Genomic DNA, 17,540 nt, shown 5'->3' with positions numbered 1-17,540 from the left:
ACAGCAGCTCCTAGAGGCTTTGAGTGTATAGTGATTGATGAAGAGAATCTGACAAAAACAAGTATCACTGTATATTAATAAATATTCATAATCATTCCATCTTAATGTGAATAGTTGCTCAAAAGAAGGATAATTCAGATTGTTTTTGAGAGGGTCAATGACTGACCCTAAGGCAAGCCTAAAACTTAAATCTAAGACTATGTGCATTGTAAGTACTATAAGCTAGGGAAAAGCAGCTGTTCCTTCTCCTCTCCACTGCATTGTCCTAAATACTAAAATGATGCCACTTATGATGAGATAAGGGCATAACTTCTTGAGTATGAAGAAAGCCTGCAAAATCACTATTTAACAATGAACACAGTGTGTTCTAGCTGAAAAACTGACACTGCTAATAAATGGAGCTAATAAATGCCTAGGAGATACTCATGGAGTAAAGCACATGAGTCGGTCTTTTACAACTACCCATAACATTATTTATAATGCTTTTATGATCACTCATCCCTTGTAGTACATGTATTGGCAACATGCATATAATGCTGCCACGATGTATAGGACATTATGTATTAGTACTTTGTATGTCTTCTAATGTTCCTTTAATATCAAAAGTAATTGGTTAAAAAAAGTAACCAGATGACCCAGCAATTCTAACAGGAATATTCACATGTTAACAGAATATGGTACTTCAGTAATTAATAACGTACACCTTTACCAAAAACAGTATCACATCATCTTTATTGTACGCGTTGTGACATTTTGTGATTTTAAAAAAAATGCATAAATATAAATGCTGAGAGGTTCATCTATAACTGTTGTGGTTTATCTCCATTTCTTCTAGGGCCCTCAGGGACCTCAGGGCCAGCCAGGGCCACCTGTAAGTGCATAAAAAACCATGCCTATATTTTTCTGTTGTGATTGCATTATATAAACACGTGAAGCACCTAATATCTGGTTTCTTCCATTTTCCAGGGCCCTCCTGGACCACCAGGACCAAGAGTAAGTTCTATAACAACCCTAACCTACAGTACAGTCCTTTTTTGAAAGTGAAGCTAGCAGGATCCTCTTGAAATGCATTGATGGTTCCATCACTGCACATAAACTGCAAATTAATTTTTCTATAGCTTCCATCACTACAGTAACGTATTTTTGAAGCTTCCATCTAACACTATCAGTTCTGTTCTGTCATGTTGTTGAGCCCTCAACAGGCAACGCTCGTGGACATGCTCATACTTTTGACGTGGATTAGCTCCGTCACACTCTAAAAGGTTTATCTGCTGTTTTCTGGCCCAGATGTTCTCCCTATATATATACACACACAGATTTAGTTTGTTAAGGGATTGTGCCAGTTAGGACAGGCTCAGTATCTGAGGTGTCTTAAAGCTGTAATGATATATGTAATCCAAGAACAAATTGCAAGAACTAGATGTTTGTGTGAGTGACTTAATTCTCAAAAAATAAACAAACCTGTTGTCTGGGTTTGGTATATATGTCACACAAAGTGCAGAGAATGAAGATGCGCAAGAAACAGGCTTCCTCCTTTGGAGGCTAGTTTGTCAGTCTTGGTTGTTGTTCACACATCATGAAGACTACTTTGATCTGTCAGCTGCTGATGGCTGATTGAGATATTCTTTGTGTGCTTCTCTGTAAAGCCTTTTCACACTTACCTGGATTGGTTTTCTTAAGTATATCTATTAAATGGCCAGGAGGAATAAGTTGGGATGTTAGTCTGTAACAACTATTATAGTATTTTTTTTTCCAGGTTCCAGGAGTATGATCGTTAAATTGGGTATGGGGTTGCTAATAAAAATCAAATATGCTTTTTCTGTATGCATGCTTGCATTCTTTGGAAATGGGAGGATCCTATTTTAAAAGTAAGTTTTTACAATTAATTATTGTCTCAAATGACAAAATAATGGAGCTATCGTGTATGTTGTTACAGTGCTTAAAGAATTTACCACCTGCATTTTACAATATTCCTGTTCATCATTCTATATTCCGAAATATATTTTTTTCAGAAACAAGTGGACATCAATGCTGCTGTTCAAGCTTTGATTGAGTCAAATGCTGCACTGCAGATGGAGGTAATATATTTCAATGTATTTACATTGTCATACAGGGTATGCTATTATAATTCTACTTCTTGAGAACAGAATAGGGCTTCTTTACAAAGACTTAAAGTGAATCATAGATAGCAACTAATTACTGTAGAATATAATTAAACATGCCAGGATTTATAAGATACAATTGAAACAAAGTTAAGAGAAACAGCAGCATTTCTATCTTTTTGTCATGATTGGCAGTAATGGAAATTTATCGACTACCACACATAGCAGACTGTTCAGCCACAGATAATGATCATGGCACTTAGGCCTTGATCCAAAAAATACCGACATACATGCAAGTGTGTGGTCCCACTGATTGCAAGAAAATTCCTTACATGGGCAAAGTCAAATACATTTGCATCTATTTTCTAGGTTAAGTCTGTAAGAGTAGATTTCACTGTTCAAAATCTGAAACTGCTAAGTATACTTTAAAAATGCATTAATTTTTTTCTTTTTTCTTTTTCCCTGTATGTCAACATGTCATAACGATGCATTTGCATGATCTTAACCTGCCTGTAACTTCACTGCTCTGATAATTTTAATAAAACGTACTAATTTGTTTATTGGAATGTTATTCTCACCCTGTTTTATATGCCTGATTGCACGCATTATAAATACTTTGCTTCTGTCTGGCTATTCAATGGCCATTTGACTTTTACTGCATACACTGTTGCGATACTTCTTTGTGGTAACGCATTTGCTAATGGCCCTTGGCAGAAATACCAGAATACTGAAGTAACTTTCCTAGATCACAGTACAGAGATATTCAAAACACTGCACTACCTTAGCAATTTACTGCACAGTATCAAGAACCCCCTTGGCACACGGGATAACCCAGCACGCATCTGCAGGGATTTGCTTAACTGTGAACGTAAAGTGGCCGATGGTAAGTGCCCACTTTCATTAAAGCTTGAACACAGCTAGGCTTTGAAATGTGTTGCTTCCAAATGTTACTTTCAACATCAAAATCCTATTGTGTAGATTTTATTATTTTATTCTGTTGCAGTGTGCCTGTCACAGCTATCTTCATTTTATCCTTATTTAATATAAAATTTCTGAATTTTGAAGTTGAAAGTATGTAGCTATCTAATGTCATACAGATTAGACACAGATTATATATATAAAGTAAACAAAAGTGTCCAGAAATTTTGACACCGAATCCAATCTTGTGATTAAAAGTTTCCCAAGTATTTATAGCTAATCTGCAATGAATTTTGTGCGGATCAGTTTCTAGATTCCTAACGAGAAAATTGTATACCATGCACTCCCGCTGTCAGGTACATTGACAGTTGTTCTATCCCAGAAGATCCTGAATCAATATTTCAGATCAGAAGTAATTATTCAAAGCTGTAATGTCAATACTGTGACATAATTCAGTTTCTGAGTGGCTAATAAAGTAACAAATACCTGTAAATATCCCTATTATCAAGTATTAGCCTTAACAAGCTGAGGAGGAAATGGGAAATGAAGTTAGAGGTTACAGGGATATCCCTGTTCTGTGGCACATATAATGACGGATCAATTCTTTAAGACTCTGGTAGAGATGAGCCTAACCCTTGTTAGAATTGTGCTCTCCTAAACCAGCCTCAGTCCCTTAGGGCCACGGAGGTCACCGACACAGACATCCGCTTCAGGGGATTACACGCACCCATATAAATTGTAGAGCACAGGCTCACCCATATTTAACCATAAATTAAGGAAAGTTAAATTCTGGTATACTTTGTGTGTGTCCTGTTTCTTTTACTGGGCCAAATCCCATGGATTCACAATGGCAAATACTCCTTATTACCATCACTGGGGTACATCATTTAGAAGTGTCTGATGGGAGAAAGATAGTGGGGGAAAAAAGGATCTTCAAGATGCTGTGAGAGCAAGAGAATTTAGATTGATATTTACATACTGAATATATTCTCTGTATAAAGCCCAGCCCCAAATAAAGAAGTTACATTTTAATACAGAAAGAGCAGACTGGAAATACCGTTTGTTCTCACTATTTAGCTGTAGAAAGAGAAAACATTTTTGAAACTATGACAGTATTCAGAAGTCATTGTATATGTGACCAGAATTGAATGGTTATGATAATTTTGCTCAGTATCTGTTCCTAGTAGGATTATAACAGTGAAAAGACTTTCATGTTCCTTTTCATTCATTTCCTAGTGAAGCTATGGTGATAATATATCTAATACTTGCCAAAAAGTAGGAATATTTTAGCAAATTGTTTAGTAACAATTATTTTTGTTTTATTTTCCATCTTGTATTATATACTAATAGGAAAATACTGGATTGACCCAAATATTGGATGTCCTTCTGATGCCATTGAAGTTTTCTGCAACTTCACTGCAGGTGGTCAGACATGTTTAACGCCGCTGTCAGTGACAAAGGTATGCATTGCTTCCAGAGAGACTGTATCTGTGCTGGAACTCTGAACACATGAATGCTGTTTTACTTAACTCATGAAAAGATGTTATATTGTTTTAACGTGTGTCTTTGCAGAAGGACGCATGTTATGTTCTGTTACAGAAGTTACAGATTTTCTGGAGACAATATATGTTAGCATAACTCCCACTTTGTTAATTTACTTACCTTCCATGCCGATAGAGTTATTTTGTTTTGCTTTATACTTTTCTATACAAGGCATAAAAATAAGCCTGAAATGCTTCTAAGCTACATTAGTAACTCATCACTCAGGGCAGCTGAGTGCCCTGCATTGAGAAATGCAATCCCTCATTGCGATGGGAAGGACGAAAATTATGACTACTTTTCAACACTTAGTTACTTTTAAGTGCCATTAGGCAGAGACTGGTTTCCTTTATACCATTAGTCTATGTTCCTCTTTACATGTAGTCCTTAAACCCTTGGGAATAGAAATTTTGTATTTGTGGAGTTTTGCATATACACTGTAGTCATGGAAGAGCATCAGAAATACCACAAAGTTCCCACACGCGTTCCTACATTTAGAAGACCCCTCAAACTCCTCAATATGACCTAGTCTTGGAGAAATTCTTGTTGAGTAATGAGTAACTATATTTTCTGTCTAAAATCAAAGTATGCTTATGAAATTTTGGATTTTAGTGGATTGTAGGTATTGCCAGAACCTGTGGTCTAAGAAGACTAAACAGCAGAATGATGTAGCTGCAGTTAAAACACTGCTCCTGATAATATCTTTGGTTGAATGACAAAATAATTTGTTTCAGTTTCTTTATTTAAAAAATGTTTTCTGCCCAGCTGTGTTTCAACAAGGTTGTAAGCATTAGCAAATGTTTATATTCAAGCTTTGAAAATGTCCTGTTTATAATAATCACTATAACAGAAGCTAACAGCTCTCCTGAAAAATACAAATGGCGCTCTTTGGCATTGATCCCAATGTACAAACATGTATACGTGCTCCCGTGCCTGAACACCACACATGTACATGCGTGTCACTTTGCGTTGCTGTGGCCATTCAGCACAGTCCAGCTGTAAGTCCTAACGATGTGTTTCTCTTGGAACTTAGCTGGAGTTCGGCGTTGGAAAAGTGCAGATGAACTTCCTTCATTTACTGAGCTCAGAAGCAACCCATAGCATCACAGTTCACTGTCTGAACACACCAATGTGGAGATTAAATAAAGTAGGTGGCCAGAAAACGTCTGTTAGCTTCAAAGGATGGAATGGTCAAATATTTAAAGCAAATACGCTACTTGAACCGAAGGTGCTTATGGATGAATGCATGGTAAATACTTTTTAGCACTAGCATTATTAAAACCATAATAGAGTCACTGTTTAGACATTATTAACTTTCTGCCAATAAATAAGAATCCTTTAGATTCACATCCCTTAAAGCTTACTTCTTACATTGTTCTGCATTTGTCTCTATATGCCAACCTTTTGATACTGAGTTCAACATCTACCCAAACATAAAAGCAATTGCAGTAATACAGGGTATCTACACTTGCTGTTCGCACCGAGTGCCACATATCTGAAGACTCTAGTAAGATGCTGGGGAGAGATCGGGACAGAAAAAGAGGCCCTCCAGGTAACTTTAGGAACAGTTACTCTCAAAATGAAAATTCAGGTTTCAGTAAGAGCTCTGTTGAGGTTACCTCACACAAAATCTCAGGCTCAAACAGGCTGGAAATTATTGTTTGGACAACTAAGTATCTTTAAATTCATTGACTATGAGTCAGTTGTTTGGTTATTTAATAAAATAATGCTGTCTGGAGATGGACTTCATTGCTAACTAAAATATTAAACCATATTTGTATTTAGGAAAAAAAGGAGGAGCTTATTAATTTGCTAATGCTTATTAAATTACTCCACTCACCACGATGCGAGCCATTTGGTAAATGTCTTGGTAGAACACTATGAAATATAGGAGACAAGCACTTTACTCTTTCAGTATTTCATAGCTCTACTTTCATTTACAATAATGAAAGACGTGAGAATGGCTCCATATCGATACAGGGGTGTCAAGTGAGGTTTTTAATCTCAAGACTGGAAGTGGTTTTACTTGAGGCACTTTGAAGCTGTTATGCTTGCAACCTTTATTAGAACACGCTAATGAGATGCTCTAGCCTGTGTCATGCAGTGAAGGTATGGCCATTGAAGCCCCTTCTCTCCACCTCCCAGTCTGTCTGGGACTGTTTTAATCCCTGAGAAAAATTAAGGCATACAGTGATGGCTATTGGACAGTGCCATTGTTCTGTGAGATTCCACAAGGTCTGTCACTCTTTCTGTGGGAAACCGTATATTGTACGGATCTGCTGCAGAAACACACATTTCCCTCTCTGCAGGGATTTCACTTGTCAGTGGTGTCCACTGCACTTGATGGTTTTTAAGAATGGAGTGTTAGCAAACATCGAGGCACTTCCAGCCTCAGACGATGTTATAATGTTATTTTATAATTATATGAGGTATCAATTTTTTACTGAGATTTTTAAAGGATTACAATAAACAATACAAAGTTCATGGCAAAAAGGCTCTCATTCCCCATGACTGTTCTTCAAGGACAAAGTTGTTCAAGTGCCTGTAAAATTCACAATCTGAGACCTACCGTTCAGATTTGGAGGTGAATTTAGCAAGCGATCTAAGAGTCTGTACGAGCCCAGGACTGCTTGCAAAGCGACAGGCGCTCGGCTCCGAGCCGTGCCACTCTGTGTCTGCATCAGGTCCGGCCGGATTCCAGGCTGGCGTTGTTCCAGTTGTGCCAGGAGTGCCCATGGTATTGCACGGGAGAAATGGCATTTGTTAAATTACACAGTTTCTTTAGGAACTGCCGGGACAAGAAATGTATCTGTACACCTCTCCTCCTCCTCTCACTCTTTAAGCACTCTTCCCATTTGCGTTTTGGAGGTCATCTTTGATACAAATGTAATATTCTGCTTCTGTGTGTTGCAGATTGAAGATGGCAGCTGGCATAAGACACAGTTCTTTTTTCACACTCAGGACACTAATCAGCTTCCAGTTGTTCAAGTTGACGCACTTCCTCATCTCAAACCAGGACAGCAGCACTTCATAGAAAGTGGTTCGGTGTGCTTCCTTTAAGGTTTCTGTCCTGGATTTTTTTGCATCAACATGGAATTGCTGCATTGATTGGATGCAAAAGTAATGATCCGTTGCAGGCAAAATTGCTAGGAAACTGAAGAATCGTTTTATACAGTATTGGTTGAAGAACCTCAAGAAGAAAAAGACTTCCTCCTAAGGAGAAATGGCATTGAACAAGGAAAGAAAGGAAAGACGGCAACAATTTTCATAGAGGATTTTGAAAAAAATTGATTGGTGCTTCCTTGCATAATTTCCTGGAGCTGAGCATCTGAGCATGGAATTTTTCAGGACCTCAAGTGTTCCTAGCAATCTCTTCAACAGCACTGCAAAAAAAACCATCCCGAGGAAAGCTGGAGACATACAATACTAAGGAGCAATACTGGCTAATGCTCCTCAATGTGCAATAGCTTATATATGAAAAGTGAATTATGCCACAGTACAATATGTCTTTTTTTCTTAAACGTTGTTTTATTGTAGTCCTTTGTGGACACATACATCTTAACAGATGGCACGCTACCTCTTTTGTGTTTTCTGTCCGTGTTGCCTTGGTGCTCTTCCTAACACAAGGTGCTTGTGGCCTTATCAGAGATGATTTGAGTCCCTTTTTATCTTTCAGACTGTATGTGCTGGTTACATCAGGATATGTTTCTGTTGTAAAGGTACTTGTTTTAAATCGTTGGTCACATACTTCACTACAAAGAAAACATTATTTATGTGGATTTCTTGTTTAAAATATTTTTGTGTACCGTTGTGGAAATGGTATATGAGACCGCACATTGTATATGATGCATATAGTCAGAGCAGTTAGCATTACACCCATTGTATAAATTGTTGTAGAAGAGCTGCTTACCGTAGTTTTGAGTTTTAGATTCTGTATTTCAGTTAACTTTTTGAATGCCAAAGGCATCTTAAGATGATATATTGTGTATATATTTTGTAACTTCTCAAAAAAAAAATCTACTACAGCATGTCTTCTGAATGGCTGCTGCTAAATTATAATCAGCATTTCACCAACCTAGAAATTCAATAATTTTTTTGCATTATTAGGTCATTTCAGTTTGTTTTTTTTAATTAAGCCTAAAATGTTCAGCCGTCTGTCTTTATTAAAAAAGAACAATTTTACCATTAGGAAAAGCACTCTTTATAACGATATGTCTCTGTCTGTTATTGGTCCAAAGTCTGCTCAGTAGTACATGGCAAGATGACACCAGACTACACTGGGGAGAAGGGGAGTGTTCAAACAACTTGAGTTTAACTGTCTTGATCCACAGGAAACGGTACTTACCAGAGTATAATAAAATAGGCTTCCAAGCTGTCTGTCTTTTACTATTGTTTCATATTGTACAGTTCATTCTTAGTAACAATGAAAAATCGTCTAGAAGGATACTTGTTAGGTGGCAATGCTTCCTTTACCAAGGGGAAATGCACACGCTTCCTGCCATGGAATACTGCCAGAGGGACCGTGTTTATTTTTACAGGGTATCGTATGTGTACATCCCATTTTACACTTCATATAGAAGCATCCATTTTGTTCCCTGAGAGAAAATCTGATAAAACTAAGGACAAAGCAAGACTACAGAGGGATGATGAAGCTTAGAGAAAGTGTCTCACTTTTTGCATTTTCAAGATCGTTACAGTCTGACAGCATCGCTTGTCATTTGCTCTGAGTTTGGCTGTGGAACTGATGTTCTGACAAATTGATTTTTTTTTTTCTAAGAAAGTAATCTTTTAGAAAATGTTCTGCTTCATGTAGATTTTTATTAGTCTCATTGCCCTATTTTTGGAAATTCTCTCTTGCCTTTATTTATGGTTTATATTAGCGTGTCTCAGAAATTATGTATTTTAAAAACTAATAGCTTGAAGTATTGTAAGGCTGCTGAGACGTAAATATCTGCATTTCTGTAGTTGAGGCAAAAAACGCACATCCCGTGCAGACAGCGCGATGGACTCGTGCAGCAGGATGCTGACAGGTAATCACGCACCGCATCGCCGGAGCTGGAGGTTGGCTGAAAGCATCCTCTGTGACTTGTATACGCTGCCGCCTGCCTTTTGGAAAGCCTCTTGTATCCAGGCATCTTTCCTGGAGCTCCTGAAGGCATTTGCAGGCGATCTTGTACAATTTTGTCCCATAATGTTAACAAGTAACTGTATTCTGCAGATAATTTTTTTATTGTTTCTGAGCCAGTCACCTACTTTTTTTACCCTTACTTTTAGAACAAGCCCTGAGCTTGCTTAGCTTACACGAGGTTTTGTCAGGATCCTTTTATCCCTTTTCCTTTTATTGATGTTTTCTATGGTTAAAAAACCACAAGCAAGCACCCGGGAAGCGGAGCCTTGAGCAGCAGAGCTAAACCCTGCCGGCTCCAGGACGCTCAGCGCTGCAGGGAGCGGGCCGGGGCCCGCCTGAGGCGGGCGGGAGCGGGGCCCGCCTCCCCTGCTCCGGGGCGGGCCGGCGCCGCCGCCACCCGAAGGTCGCCGCTATCTGAGGGCCGCCAGGCGGCGCTGTCGCCCAGGAAAGGCCGCGGCCGCCCCGGCCAGGCCCCGTCGGGCCCCGCGTGGGGAGGCGGTGCCGCGCAGCCATGGCGGAGCGGGAGGGCCCCGGGAGCCCTCGGCGGGAGCCCTCGGCGGGCGGGCGGAAGATGTCCCTGCAGAGGTAGGGGTGAGGGCAGGGCGCGGGACCGCGCCCGGGAGCCCCATCGGGTCTTCTGCAGAGGGAGGCGCCTCCCTCCGGCTGCGCGGAAACTCGGGGCCGCCCAAGGGAGAGGCTGCGCCGGCCTCTCCTCACGCAAGGGCCGCCGCGGGCCTGCCCCGGAGGGGAGCCTCCGCCGGGGTCCGGGCTCGTCCCCCACCCGCGGGGGGCGCCGGGGCGGGCAGGTGCCCGGTATGGCGGGCTGCTGCCCCGCAGCCCTGCTGCCCCCGCGCCTCACCCATCTCCTCTGCGTGTTCGGAGAGGAGCAGCCCTCTCCGCCGCGGGCCCTACGCGGGGCAGTTTCCTTTCATATGAGCGCATGGGGCACCGTGGAGGTATTAAAATAAAAAAGGAATCCTTGTTCAGCGTAATTTCCCGTCCTTAATGCTTCCGCTGTCAGCGAGCGGCGGGCGCGCCGTGGGGAGAGGAGGAGCCGTATTTTGAGGCTAGCGTTTTACCTCTGCTAGCTGGAAGTGGTGGGTTTGTGCCACCCTTGAAAACCTCACTGATGTGAGGGGAGGGTTATTTCCCTTCCCCATTTGTCGGAGTTAAATGAAAAGCGGCGATCGTTTCAGTTACTGTATTGATAACTTTTTAAGAATGGGAATTACATCTGTTGTAACAGTCTAGTTAAAAAGCGGAAGATAATGTTTATAGTGGAATTTGTTTTAAATTATATTACTCACCTATGTTCCTTAAGCTTCCACGTTGTGCCTGAGAGGTTCCCTGACTTTGGGGTTTGCACTACTAACAGCCAGAAGTTTTGCTGGCTCTATTGTCATGGTTTTTCTGTTTCATTGGAAAAATGGGATGCAGCGTTCAGGTTTTAATGTGAATCCTCAACATATATTTTCTGTCTGCCTAAAACTGGGAGCATTATGAGCCAGTATGGCACGATGCACGTTACAGGTGATATAAATGGAGAACAGCACTGATACAACCAGGCCACAAAGCATAAACGATACAGCCTTGCTATGCGTGTATCTCTGCTGTTAGCGTGGTGTTTTTTTTCTCTTTCAAACATCTACGATGTGTTTTAGTATAGGTAAGACTCCCTCTATGGCTTTGGAGATATTCCCCACAGCTTGTGTTATTTTGTCTGTCACCTTACCTAGTCCAGCGTGTCTATATTTTCTTTTTTCTGTCAAGGTTCAGCTAACTTTTCCTGAAAACGCCGGTTGATGCCATAGTGCCCGGTTGTTGAGCAGGCACCTTCCCAGGCCAGTCAGGCACAAAGATACTGCTTCATTAAGAATACTTTTTACCTCTTTCAGATGCGAAACATGTAGTGAAGAGGAAGCTAAGTACAGATGTCCACGGTGCATGAAATATTCGTGCAGGTATCTGTTATCTGAATTAAATTGTTTTGGTTTTTTTTCCCCACTCATGCTAAACAGGGCACGTTAATGTTGTTCCTTTTGTCATTTCAGTCTACTGTGTGTAAAAAAGCATAAGCTTGTGCTGAGCTGTAATGGAGTCAGGGATAAAACAGCGTTTGTCTCTGTAGATAATTTTACTGACTTGAACCTTTTGAGCGGTAAGAATATTTCTTATGTTTTTTAAAATTCATTGGTTTTATTAGGTTAGCGCTATGTTTTTCCTTGTTCTTTTTTTACCTTCAGATTATCGTTTCCTGGAAGATGTAGGAAGGACAGCTGATGCTGCTGCTCGATATCCTACTGTGCATAGTCCAGCAACAAAAAAACTTGTAAGTTTTAAATTAGCAACTGGGTATGTTGGAAACAGGGCTGACTACCTTTGAATTCCTGCTGAGGCAGTCCTAATCCAGATTTCAGAGCTGATACCTCTCTTATGAAGGTAGGAATGACCCTGAATTTTAGAGCTACAGGGCAAAAGAAGTCTCTAGGTTTATGTAATAACAGTATTGATGGCTATGTCCAATTGTTCAGTAGAATAAATTGCTAACAGCGTACGTTCTTAAAACTGGCGCATGACCACTCTTCCTGTTTGATGGTAGATGTGTGTTAAGAAAGCCTGAATGTTTCCTTCCACCACAACTTTTTTGAGTTTTTAAGTACAAAATTCCCAGGTAAACCACGGATTTATTAATTGCCTCAACATTATTACACGCTTCCCCATATACCAAATGAAGGCAACTAGAGTTTGCACAGATTAAATCTAAGCTACGATGAAGTAAAACCCAGCCTTTTAAGGGTGAGAGTGGATTTTTGTTGAAACTCCTCCAATTCCAGTAAAGCATTAATGAGATCACAGAAATGTATAGCATTTCCTGAAAGTCCTATGATGATAAACTGTGAAGACCAAGATCAAGAAGGGTGGAGAGGGGGGAACAGGAAAAAAAAAACCTACTCCAAAATACTTTGATTTATTGATGTGTCACAGAAAGGCAGCAGGGCCGTGTTGTTTTCCAGCCTTGCAAAGATATCTTTAAATACAGCACTAAACTCAGAGAGAACTCATGTTGATGACAAAATAAGTTCAGAAGAGTCTGGCTTTCTCTCAGGGAGAAGTCATACTCCATGTGCGTACTTATCACCATGATGTCTTGAAAACATGTGCTGAAGATGGTGAGATGCTACACAGCTGGCAGTTTTTAGGATGTGGTACTAGGCATGTTTATGGGATGATATCCTTAGTGCTACCTTCAAATTGGAATTTGTTAGAGTGGCTGAGGTGGTGCTTGTGCATCCCTTTTACTAGTGGGGTTGTAGGCCAAAAAACAGCTCCTTGGGTGGTATTACACCCATACGGCTGTCAGTGGCTTTCACGATATGTTAAGAAACTTTACTGTAAAGAGGTCATTGGCATAACGTTTTTTTAACCATGGAAAAACTTCATCTGAAAATGCTTCAGGTAGTTTCTAGGCTTACTTTACTAACTTCTTCATTCATGATGTTTTTTGAAAAGTCAAAGAAAGTACCTCATTAAATGTGCCTTTTCCTACAGTTTTCCCATAAGTCCTGTCAGCATTACTCCTTTATTGTTTAACTTCCAGGTTTTGAATAAATTATACAGATTTGTTTAAAAATTTGGTTTTATTTTTTGCTAGTTATACTGCTTGAGAAACAAAGCTCGAAGGTGTAATATTGACCTGAAAACATTGCCCGTTGGATTTACAAAAAGAAGAGAAAATTCAACAACCTTCAATTTCATGTGAGTCTTCAGTTGGTTAGTCAGCAATATTTTGTTTTCACTGAACACATAATGATGAGAATCTGAATTCATACTGGTGTGCTTGCTTTTAAAATCTTAGATGCACAATTTTTTTTACAAAAGGTATCCAGACTTAATGTTTCATGCTGCAGGTTTTCATTTGTTTAGGCTCTTTGAGCTCAGTGTAACAGCTTATGCAATTCATGCTTTGTTTTCAAAAATACCAACATTGAGTAACAGGAGGAAGAATCAGCGCTGTTGTGTTTTGCCATCTTTTAATTAACATTTACTTTTGTTGCTGGAAAAAGAAAAGCCTTCTTTAACGGTTTATCATAGAGGATTGATGTAGAATGATTGCAAAAATCCATCTCTCTGGAAAGGCTGACTTTAAGTCTGGAGAGGTACTTCCAATACAGTTGTGTTAGGAGTTGCCATGCTGGAGGATGTGGATGCTTGATACGGCACAACTTAAAGACACAAGTGCAGACAGGCAGGTATGAATTCAGGAAAAAGGCTAAGAAGACTTTACATGTTCTTCCCTTTTTCCACTCTGTGGGTTTTCTCTGATATGTAGAGTTTGTAATTTTTTATTTTTACTTTGAAAATACTTTGAAATACAAAGTATTTCATTATGGCAGGTAACAGGTCTAGAGTTCAGCTCAACGATCTACTGGGAGCATATATAAATGCCTTCTGAGCTTCTCACAGTAATCAGCTGTGCCACTTACCCCTGATGGCTCCTCCGCTTGTTTCTGCATGGTCGTGGTTCTGGTGGCAAGTTCTGCTTTCAGGATGTGTTTTTCCCCTCTCTTCTCCGAGACGTACAAACTGAAGTGAAGCGCGGTGTCTGGCCAGGCGAGGTGCCGGTGGCTGAGGGCTGACTAGCCACCAGGTGTCTCTCTCTGACAAAGTAATAACCAACCCGAAAAACCGCTCACAGGCTTGCCTGTATTATTTCTTCTGTTCTGGAGCAAAAGCAGAGTTTTTTGTTTTTGCATAAAACATGGCATAAAACAGATGTGGAATTCTATATAGATGTAGATTCTATAAAGGTACATATTTTACCATTTCTGCTACAGAAAACCCAGGGTGGATCAATGGAAAGGAAGGAAATCTGGAGCATTTTTCCTCCCTCTATCCCAAATTTATACATCACTGAGGCTGTCGCGTCAGAACAGACCAGGGGGGAGCCCCAAACCTTGCAGCTGTTAGTCAGGTGAGCAGAGGCTGTCTGCCTCTGCAGTGACTTTCTTTTCCTTGGCCACATGCTCTACCTTTTACAGGCATCTTGTGCTAGTCTCATGCTGTTGAAGTATCTCAGGCTTAGAGCTGAGTTTAACTTTCCTGGGGAATTTCTTCAATGTTGTGGCTAAAACAACATAAACACCCTTAGGAGTACAGGGTAAGGAGTAGTCTTTATGAGCCAAAGCAAGCACAGAAGGTCCAGGGATGCTGGAATCGGCAGCTAAGAGAAGGACAGCAGAGCAGAGAAGGCACAGATACAGGGAGGTTTGACACTATGGGGAAGATCCTGGGCATGGTACAATGCTGTGCTGACAGAAATTTGCCTTCATATGCCATGTTTTTCAGTTCTTTTTCTGTAGAAAGCCTTTTTGGGTACATACTGAGGTGTAGCTTGTGTTGGGAACAAATGAAGCTTTGTGCAAGTTACGCTTTCACTCATGTCGTGCTTTATGTTGTTTAACAGAAGCAGATTTGAAAACTAAGAGGATGGGGCAAGGAAGGTGACTTGCTGGCAAATAGGCGTGGAAGTATTTCACAGGCTGTCTGGGAGGATGCCTTACTGTTTGTTGTCAATCATAAAGTCCTGGCGTATTTTTTGTGGTGGTTGTTTTGGGATGCTAGCCTTTCTGGGACTTTCACATCCCATCGGAAAGAACAAGGTGATGTTCTCCGTTCTTAAGAGGATAGGAAATAACTGCCTCTTTCCTGTAAATGCTGTCCAGGGTATGGAATATATTCAGTGAATACTACACAAAGGACGTGTTTCCTCTTTTTTGCTGCTACTGTCACTCACATAGCAATGGCCTGAATTCAGTGATGCAGATTAAAAATTAACCTTTTTGTTTTGGTTTCAGGGTTTGTTTTTTTTAAATTGGCATGTTTTGCTTACTCCTCTTACATGTGTTCCTGAGGAATCAAACCTCAGGTTTGGTCGTACCAACAGATATCACCCTTAACACCTGTCCCCTGTGACTTCATGACACCCATGATGTTTTGTTGAATATTACGTTCAAATGGGGTAAAGCTGGGCAAATAGTTGTTTTATGTAAGCTTAACACCTGACAGCAGTCAGGGTCTGGTATATCTACTCTTCTGTAGATCTGAACCCCTTCTCATGCTGTTTGTCAGTCGAGATTTGTAGAGGGTTTGCTCCAGAGGGTGGAGGTTGAAAGCTGCTCTACATATGTGCGTAGAAAGCTGAGAACAGTCCTCTCTGATGTCCTCTTCACACTCGCCATGTGAGCCAAGCTGTTAGGCCGTACAAGGCAGGAATTGGAGTAATACAAAAGAAAGAAATACAAGATGTATTCTTGTGTCATCCCCTGCCCCTGCCAGCTCTGGAGGAAAGATCAGTGGTTGTTTGGATGTGTTAACCAGGCTCTTAATTTCCTGGTTTCCATTAGTTTATTTGCTAAATTCGTTGTTGTGAAAGCATACATACCAATGCTGGGCAACACATGGATCAGACTAACATGTAATATTGAACAGCTAGATAGCGGAGGGTCATTAGAAAGCAGAGTCTGTGTCCAGTTTATGAACTCATGGGACATCTGACTTAGAGATGGTTTAGGACACCTTATTCACAAATTATTTTTAACGTGCTGCTTCACCCTGCCTTTCCTATGGTGCCCTTATTTTCCAACAGAGGTGATAGTTCCCCTTGTGGAGACATGCCGCTGTGGAGTTCGGGTGGCCTGTTGGGATAGGGAGCCTTTGGGAAAGGGGTGGAGGACATGACCGGGTTGGAACGAGGGCTGGGCAGCAACTGGGGAGCTCCAGGCAGCAACTGGGGAGCTCCCACCAGCAGGGCAAACGGGAAAAGGGGAAGGAGCTTGCAACTCCATGACTCCTGGTTCCCTGGTGGGCGATGATGACAGCCATGGGAAGCTGAAATGGGGCAGTGCAGCTCCCCCAGCTCTGCAGGCTGTGTTTCCCTGCTCCAGCCCTCCTTGCTACTTACGCTTCATCAGCATCTCCACCAGCTTCCTCCCTGCTCCATTTGCAGCACCCCCCAGACAAAATTCTTCTTGCCCCTCTCCTCCCTGCCAAGAGGGGCCAGTGGGCTGTAAGTCTCCTTCCCTGGTGGAAGGCATGCCTGCAGCTTGGGAGCATTTGATCAGATGATATATGTGGAAGAAGGAGGAACCTTTTCCATTATTTCTCTCCTTTGGTTTAATTCTGAGAACAAAATATATCACAGAATCACAGGTTGGAAGGGACCTCAGGGATCATCTAGTACAACCTCTCTAGGAAGAGCGCAGTCTAGACAAGATGGCCCAGCACCCTGTCCAGGCGACTCTTGAAGGTGTCCAATGTGGCCGAGTCAACCCCTTCCCTGGGGAGATTATTCCAATGGTGACTGTCCTCACTGTGAAAAATTTTCCTCTGGTGTCCAATTGGAATCTCCTCATGAGCAACTTGTGTCTGTTCCCCCTTGTCCTCTCCATGGGACTCCTTGTAAAAAGGGAGTCTCCATCTTTGTAGCTACCCCTTAAGTACTGGTACACGGTGATGAGATCCCCTCTGAGCCTTCTTTTCTCAAGGCTGAATAAACCCAGCCCTCCCAGCCTATCCTCATGTGGCAGCTTCCCAGGCCTATGATCATCTTGGTGGCCCTTCTCTGGACCCCTTCCAGCCTGTCCACATCCTTTTTGTACAGCGGGGACCAGAACTGCACACAGTGCTCCAGGTGTGGCCTGACAAGTGCTGAGTAGAGTGGGATAATGACTTCTTTCTCTCTGCTGGCGATGCCCTTTTTGATGCAACCCAGCATCCTGTTGGCCTTCTTGGCCGCAGCAGCACACTGTTCACTCGTGTTGAGCTTCGTGTCCACCAGGACCCCCAGGTCCCTT

At 41.4% G+C, this 17,540-nt stretch overlaps 2 protein-coding genes across 3 annotated transcripts in view; both read left to right on the top strand.

Moving 5' to 3' along the window:
* The window catches only part of COL24A1 (collagen type XXIV alpha 1 chain), a 149,964-nt gene extending 141,019 nt beyond the window's left edge, over positions 1 to 8,945 (top strand). Inside the window, exons 54-60 of one of the 2 annotated variants that reach the window (XM_064455448.1) lie at positions 836 to 871; positions 967 to 993; positions 2,013 to 2,078; positions 2,817 to 2,985; positions 4,371 to 4,480; positions 5,593 to 5,706; positions 7,473 to 8,945. In XM_064455448.1, the coding sequence (XP_064311518.1) occupies positions 836 to 871; positions 967 to 993; positions 2,013 to 2,078; positions 2,817 to 2,985; positions 4,371 to 4,480; positions 5,593 to 5,706; positions 7,473 to 7,619 (669 nt within the window). In that variant the 3' untranslated portion in view covers positions 7,620 to 8,945. Of the gene's footprint in view, positions 1 to 835; positions 872 to 966; positions 994 to 2,012; positions 2,079 to 2,816; positions 2,986 to 4,370; positions 4,481 to 5,592; positions 5,809 to 7,472 lie in introns of both variants that reach the window. The other variant, XM_064455447.1, reaches the window with a different exon arrangement.
* A 1,182-nt stretch (positions 8,946 to 10,127) lies between these two features.
* The window catches only part of ZNHIT6 (zinc finger HIT-type containing 6), a 34,853-nt gene continuing 27,440 nt past the window's right edge, over positions 10,128 to 17,540 (top strand). The window contains exons 1-5 of the mRNA XM_064455445.1: positions 10,128 to 10,272; positions 11,583 to 11,648; positions 11,739 to 11,845; positions 11,931 to 12,016; positions 13,340 to 13,443. Of these exons, the coding sequence (XP_064311515.1) occupies positions 10,199 to 10,272; positions 11,583 to 11,648; positions 11,739 to 11,845; positions 11,931 to 12,016; positions 13,340 to 13,443 (437 nt within the window). The 5' untranslated portion in view covers positions 10,128 to 10,198. The remainder of the gene's footprint in view (positions 10,273 to 11,582; positions 11,649 to 11,738; positions 11,846 to 11,930; positions 12,017 to 13,339; positions 13,444 to 17,540) is intronic.

The sequence above is a fragment of the Phalacrocorax carbo genome, chromosome 6, assembly GCF_963921805.1.
Source record: "Phalacrocorax carbo chromosome 6, bPhaCar2.1, whole genome shotgun sequence".
Classification (NCBI taxonomy): Eukaryota; Metazoa; Chordata; class Aves; order Suliformes; family Phalacrocoracidae; genus Phalacrocorax; species Phalacrocorax carbo.
This window is presented reverse-complemented; position numbering and strand designations above follow the sequence as displayed.